This window comes from Mangifera indica, chromosome 2, assembly GCF_011075055.1.
Source record: "Mangifera indica cultivar Alphonso chromosome 2, CATAS_Mindica_2.1, whole genome shotgun sequence".
NCBI lineage: Eukaryota > Viridiplantae > Streptophyta > Magnoliopsida > Sapindales > Anacardiaceae > Mangifera > Mangifera indica.
In genome coordinates, this window is record NC_058138.1 from 337,477 (window position 1) to 345,554 (window position 8,078).

Consider the following 8,078-nt stretch of genomic DNA (forward strand, 5'->3'; position numbering starts at 1 on the left):
GCAAGATTCCTTTAAGTAACCAAAAAGCAAAATCCAAAAAGATGTGCAGTTATCATGTGTGCAATTGGCCTTAGTCCATAAGTGGAGAGTCCTTTAGTTGAAAGGAAAAGAAAGTGATGCAGATGCTCACATGAGGTCAGCCGTTCACGATGAAGTTGACAGATATGTCAATCATTCTGCATTATCATGCATAAATTTTGATAATATGGACAATAAATAACACAATATAAAATAGAGAGTAGCTCTCAGCAATGGAAATTAGAAAGAGAAGTTTAGTGATTAAGGTGTAAAGTGATCCTTGAGAATTACTTGCTCTGTGAATATAAAAAAGCTATAAATGGAATTGGTCTTCCAAATAGCATGTGGAGAAAGGAGCATCTGGGACTGTGAATTAGCCAATATTGTTCCAACATTCACTAGTCAGTAGTCACAACTTGACAGAAGCATCTTAAGAAGGCCTCCAACAGCATCTTGATGACCTATCAGCTTTTGCCTTCATATGCTTGGAACCAGAAGTATCAGCCCTGTAAAATCTCCTGCTTGAACCAGAAACCTGGTAAAGCTTGATATCTTTACCATGTTAAATTGTATTGAGGTAACTTATTAAATTGTATGTGTGACAAAGAAAAGGACTAAAAAATGGTTGCAGGAGTTCATTCAAAATTCAATCACCAATTATATCTGTAGGAACAAGAAACTTTAATGAACCAATGGAACCAATTGCTATCTCTTACGGTGATCTCTCTCAAAAATTTCTGAAGCAAATTTCATTACCCAATGACAACCACCAAAAGTCATAAGGTTCTTATTTATCACAAATTGGCGTTGGTTAGTATCCCAAGTGTAAGGAATAGGAGCTGAATCCCACATAGAAAAATATAACTTTTTGGTGTGGGGTTTATATAGTTTTGGATTTTTCAATCTCAATGGTTAAACTCTTAAGGTCTGGTTTGTAGGATTCTGGTGTTTATGAGGCATTAAACTATTCAATCTGTACAGCTAGTGTTGCAGCTATATTTTCTTTCTTCTTCACCAACTTCTCCTACTTAACATCCAACTGCATCCAGGCACCTTTCTAACTCCACTAACCCTAATGAATCTGCAAACTCCATCAGCTTCTTTACACCTTCCATTGCATGAATACATATTACAAAGTAGCAAATGGTTTCATGAATTTTCTGGTCCCAACTCAAAAATCCTCTCTGCAGCTTCTCTACCCATTTCGAGTTTGCCACAATATGAGCAAGCTGCAGCCAGGGCTCGCCAGACTGACTGTCCCTTTTGCTTGGCATTGATGCTATAATCTTCTTGGCCTCACCTAATTGACATGAACCTTTTTCATGGAATTGACGTATATCTTTCTTCAACAGTCCCATTGTAGCTACAACCTAAGACACAAATGAAAGTAATGCACTCAGGTTTTACTTCTCTCCTGGCATTTCCTCGAACAGTCTAATCACTTGATCTGGACATCCGTGTTACAGAAAAACAGCAATCATGGCCGTCCAACAAACCCATTTCTATAACACCTGAGACACATCAACCAAGCTCCTACATTTTGCATGCATTGTAACCCATGAACTCGAAACAGACATACTTTTCATCAATCCATCCAGTTTTGATCATATGGCCATGTATCAATATTCCTTGATTTTGTTCTCCTGTAGTAGCAGAAGCACGAAGAACAGTAGAATATGATGCTTAATCAGGTAATACGCTCTACCACCTCATGACTGAAAAAAATTACAAGCTACTGGAAATTTGTTACCATGATCATAATAATCCATGCCACATTACATGTCCATCGACCAATAATAGAACTATGCATGCACATTTTTTATACATAATTTGAGTATATAGATTATGAGTCATCTTTTGATTAGATGATTTTGAATTAAAGATAAAGTAACATCTAATCACATGATAATATATCATCTATATATCTTAATTGCATATCAAAAATATGTACACATAGTATTGTTTTATGGGATTATTGTTAAGACTGAAACATCTACTCCAACAATAATAAAATTATGTAAACTTACTTTGGGTATATAAATAAGTATACATTTGATATGTATCATCAAATGATTAGATAATTTTGAATTAAAGATAAAACAACAACCAATCACATAATAACACATTATATATGTACTCATTTGTGTATCCAAAAGTGGATACGTATAACATTGTTCAATCCCATAAACTTATTTCCCAAATCGTTATGTCCCCATATTAGCACACGCACTAGAATACTAAATGATCAAACTCGACTAAGAAACTTCTTAATTTTAGATTTGACTCTTTTTGTGATTTTATCAACTTTTTCTTCTCATTAAACTATGTACTAAAAATAAAAAATAATAAAACCATTTCAAAACTCTATACATTAACAATAAAACTATGTATTTGAATGATATTTTATTTTTAATTTGAAATATTTAATCTTTATTTTAAAATCAATCTATTAAATATCATCATTACTATCCAATTTGTTTATCATTTTAAAATGCAAAAAGAGCCGAAATCCAAAGTTAATATTTTCTTAGTTGAGTTTAAACCTTTATTCATCGATTTCAAACTAATTCTTTAGAATTAGAATTGATTTGAGTTGAACCTATATATACCAATTTTTAATACACAATTTATATACACAGAGGAGATATTATCATATGATTGAGGGTTTATTTATCATATAATGACACATATTTTAAAATCATTTAATTACATGATGACATATCACTGTATACATGAATTGTGTATAAAAAATGAGTACATATAACATTACTCATTTGAGTTTATCCTGATTAAATCCAACCTGAACTCATATAAAAAAAAAAAGTTGATAAAATCATGGAGATCAAGCTCAACAAAAAGCTTCTCCATCAGGTCGATTTGATCAACCTAACATGTTTGTGGGCTAATTTTTGTTTATAAAATTTTGTAATAATTTGGATTCAAACCCAAACTAATGACACATATTCATGTGTGTCATCACACCAAATTTGGTTTTAATTAAATGTAATTAAAATTTCACATTTAATCATTAAATAGATAAAATTGTTTTAAAAAATTTATAATTATTGAAACTCGAGTTAAGTCTATTTAGTAAAAATATATATATCATATACTATCAAACCATAATTCTATTTAATCGAATATTGTTATAGTATTATATTTCAAATAGTTGATTGGTTTGAGTACTGATCAAACCAGTCTAACTTGTCAAAACTTAACTTTTGATTTGGTCAATATGTGATTCAAGATTAAGAAGATTGTCCTAGATATGAGCTGAAATTAGGTGATGATATCTTTACGATTACATAGATATTGACGGCATGTAGTGAAACTTCTAGGGTTCATTAACACCTAAAAGAACAAATCAAACTTTAAAAAATTACATGTTCATCCTCTAAGCAAGTGAACCGCGTTAAGAAAACGTAATACTCAAACCGCCAAACGCATGGAGAGGCCACGTGGGGGGTCCAATGTCCCCTTTCCATTGGCTATAAATAATTTACTTCAGAATTCAAAATCTCCTCTTCATATTTATTTGTCGATCACTTGAAACCTCTCTTCAAAAAATGAAAGAAAGCACCGCCACCTGCGTAGACATCCTCTTGGCCATATTCTTGCCTCCTCTCGGCGTCTTCTTCAAATATGGCTGCGGGGTTTGATCATGTTTCAGAACTTGCTGAATGATTTTTCGTTTGCAGATTTTTTTTTCTAATTTTCCATATTGAAAGATCGGGTCCGTTTGTTTTTGCAGGTTGAGTTCTGGATATGTTTGCTTCTCACAATCTTGGGTTATCTCCCTGGAATTATTTATGCCGTTTATGCCATCACCAAGTGACCATCTTCCATATCCGGTAAGCAATCACTTATCCTTTAATGTTCGGGTTTGTTGGAGACTAAAAAAAAAGACTTTCATATCAAATAAAAGTGAGTAACAAATAAGTGTGATAGATTGGATTTAACAAAAATCAATATATTTTCAATCTCCACAATTCAATATATTCTCGACAGGGTTGGATATAAACTCAGGTAAGAGGGCATATGACTCTCCTTACCCTCTCCTGTACTCCACAACCTGACTGTACTGTTATACTGTAAATTATTCATGCTGTTTCTCACATAAATTGTTTTCTGCTGCAGATGGAGAGAAACAGAGGCCAAGGTTGAAGATGCAGAGTGATTAACAATAGTTCGATGGACAGTTTTTTTTTTTTTGTTTGTTAATGATTTTGTACTGTGAATCAATGTTCTTGATTTTTCTGTTTTTGATTATATGGGGTTAATTGGATTATTTTGAGTGGTTGGTTTTCTGATTAATTAAGCTTAGTGGGTTGTCAATTCTCCACTGCATTATTTTATTGTCCCCCGGTACTAGATTTTTCTTCAAAAATGTTTATCATGTTGTGCACCAAATAAATTTATCCATTACTTCGCATTTTTGTCATTTTCTTCCCTATCTTTCAATTGTAGTATTCATGTTCAAATTAATTTGAATGCGACCCATTTATAAAAATAAATAAAATTCTTAATTTGGATTGAATTTGTTTACCCTGAATTTAAATTTAAACATGAATAGTTTGGATAAAAAATAAATTATTTCAAATCAAATAATGAATACTATATTCGATGTTTAGATACCTTTTATTGAAAGGATAACAAAGACTAAAACAAACACGAAAAAGTAATATTACTTGTAAAAATAAAATGTATAAATTTAGTATATGATTTGATGTGTTAATATTTGATTTAATGATTTTAAAATATAAAAAATAAATAATTAGATCACTTAATTATAATTTATTACTGTAATTTATACAAATAAGTCTGTTGACATCCGAGTGACAACATAAATCACAAAGTGAGTATCTAAATAAAAGTGTTTGAATTTGAAATTCACTTATAAATATACAAAAATAAAATTTTTAACTTATATAATACAATAATTATAGAGTAAATCACTAAACTTTTGAGATTCTCTTGTTTGATGTGATCATTTCAAATTGAAAAGGATAATTTGATACGCATAAGGCTTTTTTATTTTAATTTAAAAAAAAAAAAACTTACCATGTATCTCATCATATACTTCTTCATTTTTTGTGATGTAAATTTGGCTTAAAGGGACACCCTTGCTGTCAATTAACATGAGAGAATTTTCTCCTACAAATTTCCTGGACGAGTTCATCTACAACCTTAGATAAAAATATATATACGCATAATATATCAAAGAATATAACATGATATTGACAGTTTAGTCGAGGTCGGGGTCTTCGACTGCAGATAGAATAAATAAACATTAAAATATTAAAAAAACTGAATTATAGTCCATAAATAAAATTGATTATTCTATATGGTTTTCCACGTTAAATGAACTTTACAGGTCACAATAATATCCATATCATGATAGAGATTTTGTTACCATATTTAATTATTTGTATCCAAAATTGAAACCAACTGAAATATTTTGACAAAACAATTGCCAGGTCTGGATTTTGATAATTTTATTGGTAAAATAATATAAAATCTAATTGGGAAATGAACTTGCCAAAGTCATTCATGGTGGCACACAGGAAATGAACTTGCCAAAGAAATATTTGTCCATTTTATATAAAATAAATAATACTTTTATCAAAAAATAAAACCAATTAGAAAAATCTAACCGAGTACAGGTAAAATAATATTTTTATTATTTATTAATTTTGAAAAAGAATAAAAATAACTACTTTCAATTGAATCAATTGTTTCAAATGTAACGATTTAATCTTTAAGAAAATTTGAAAAATCATAAATAAATTTTTAAAACTTTTGAAATTCGTTGTTCTTTGGAAAATTATTATGTTCATATAATATTTTTTTACAATGTTATTATGAGCCTAATAGTTTATAATATGACATTTGTAAACCTAATTTTTTACATTTTGTTTTAATTATTATTTTTGAAACTATTGATGAATAGATAAATATTTAAAATTTTCAAAAATCCATGAACTTTTTTAAAATTAAAAATAAAAAAGCTGAACAAAATTTATGAAGACCCTTAATATATTAAAAAAATTATAATTTGCCCTTAAACGTACGATTATATGTTATCTATCTACACTTCTACCAGTACAATAACTATATGTCACTTGTAATCATTCTCGGCCTGAAACTGAAAAAAGAGAAAGAAGAGGGTGATGATGAAAGGAAAGAGGAATAAGTGGAATTTTATGTGATTTGAATACATAAAAAATTTATTTTTAATTTTTAATAATTTGGGATATATGATAATTTGTTTTAAAAAAAAAGGAAATAGTAAGGATGAAATAATAATTTCACTTTTAACATTGTATTGGTTTTTTGTTTTCATTAGTAGGTTTGATTTTAGATAGCAACGTGTTACTTATTTCATCTAGAGTAAAATTGTATTTTTAAGCCAAACCATAGTCGGAAAAATGTAATTTACTCGTAAAATAATGAAACGAAAGGCTCGTACATAGGAAAATCAGGTTGTTGAAACTTATGACAAAAAGACTATCATTTATCGAACATATGTGCAAATAAGCTCTTGTATTCGATACTTATCCTATAACTTATGATTAAACAATATTTTCAAATTTAGATCAGACATTGACTCGATTAAAGGCCGATCGGACTGATGCATTCAGACCTGGTTAAATACTGGTCTGATAATATGTGGCGTATGTTAGTTACCTAATTGAATAAGTTAATGCATGAAGCATCCGCAAAATAGACCAAGTTTCTTGAAGACTCCACTTTCAATAATGTGAGACCTGTGAATGTGTGAACAACAATACTTAATTTCCTGTCCTTTGGTTGTGTGGAAATCACGGATCAACAAAATGCTTTCAAAATCTCGACTTGACGTTGAAATAAAATAATTTTGAAAAAAATACATCTGAAAAACTAACTGATGAAATTGAAAAGCACAAAGACATATACATCTCAAACTAAAAACCCATGTTGGTCGATGTGGGATCTAATTCTCCCACCTTATACTAGGAAAATGTAACATATTGTTATAGGAGAAACATGGTCCCCCAAAACATGGTCCCAGAGAACTATGGTTTATTTCCAGTTGTGGTTTGCGGAGACACGATCAACCCTTGACCTAGGATCTTTACATAAACTTGCTGGTAACGATACTAGTAGAGTAAAATAGCTAAATCTCTGTGAAGTCATATGGGTGGGGACACATCAATTGGAGTTTATGAGGGGAAGTTTCATATTTTTGTTTCTGTATGTGAATATGAATGTGCAAGTTCAACTATTAGGAGTTTATATATATGTGACAGGAGGAAGAAAGAAACTTCACCAAAGGTCTACATTCATCAATCTATTATTGTTTCTGAATAGTTTTCCATGAACATGTCAACAGAATTTGACAAATATCAATCACATTGTGGGCAAGTTACATCTCTTTAAACTCAATGTGGTTCTTTTACCTAGATTTTACTCTTTCTTTATCTCTGTATCGCCCACCCTTAACTGTCGGTTCCTTGATAACCTTGCTACCGGATTATCTCAGACTGCACCTGCTTTGTTCGATAAAGTGAACATGCGAACAAGATCGTAACCGTTGCACATTTAAATTTTTAGTTAGGGCGACCATTTCACTATCCACCATTGCTTGTGAGACTATTTTTAGCATAAGCCATAAACTTTTGGCCCCGCATTGTAGTAAACGACAAACACATTGAACGCTGTAATGTGTACTTGAGATTGGTTTTGGAAAGGTATGAAATCGCTTCGATAATTTGTGCACATTTTGGAATATTATTTTAGTTGTGTTAGTTGTAGGTAGAGGTGACAGAGAGTTGTGTCAGCATGTACAGATCATGTCTAAGTCGATGAGTGAAATAGATCGTATTGAAGTCTCATAAGAAGTTTCTAGGTTGGAAAAACTCACAAAGGTGTGACTTATTATATTGTGAATCGTGCCTGGAACCTTGACGCAACATGCAAGACTCTCATTTTTGTGGGCCTATGATATGCCCTAATCCGGTCCAACACGACTCATATAAACTACACATATAATGTCTAGGTATATACAATACACGTGAATC

General features: G+C 30.8%; 1 protein-coding gene across 1 annotated transcript; it reads left to right on the forward strand.

Moving 5' to 3' along the window:
- The first annotated feature begins 3,511 nt into the window (after positions 1–3,511).
- Positions 3,512–4,332, forward strand: LOC123209486 (hydrophobic protein LTI6A). The gene is made up of 3 exons (XM_044627561.1): positions 3,512–3,671; positions 3,770–3,869; positions 4,156–4,332. Exons 1-2 carry the CDS (start codon positions 3,585–3,587, stop codon positions 3,851–3,853), a joined length of 171 nt encoding a protein of 56 aa, XP_044483496.1. The 5' UTR covers positions 3,512–3,584; the 3' UTR covers positions 3,854–3,869; positions 4,156–4,332.
- Positions 4,333–8,078: the final 3,746 nt, after the last annotated feature.

What these genes read in the sequence shown, in the direction of transcription:
- LOC123209486 (XM_044627561.1), top strand. Translation starts at nt 3,585, where the DNA reads ATGAAAGAAAGCACCGCCACCTGCGTAGACATCCTCTTGGCCATATTC. An exon ending in TCTTCAAATATGGCTGCGGG is followed by an intron (nt 3,672 to 3,769) that starts GTTTGATCATGT and finishes TTGTTTTTGCAG; the next exon opens with GTTGAGTTCTGGATATGTTT.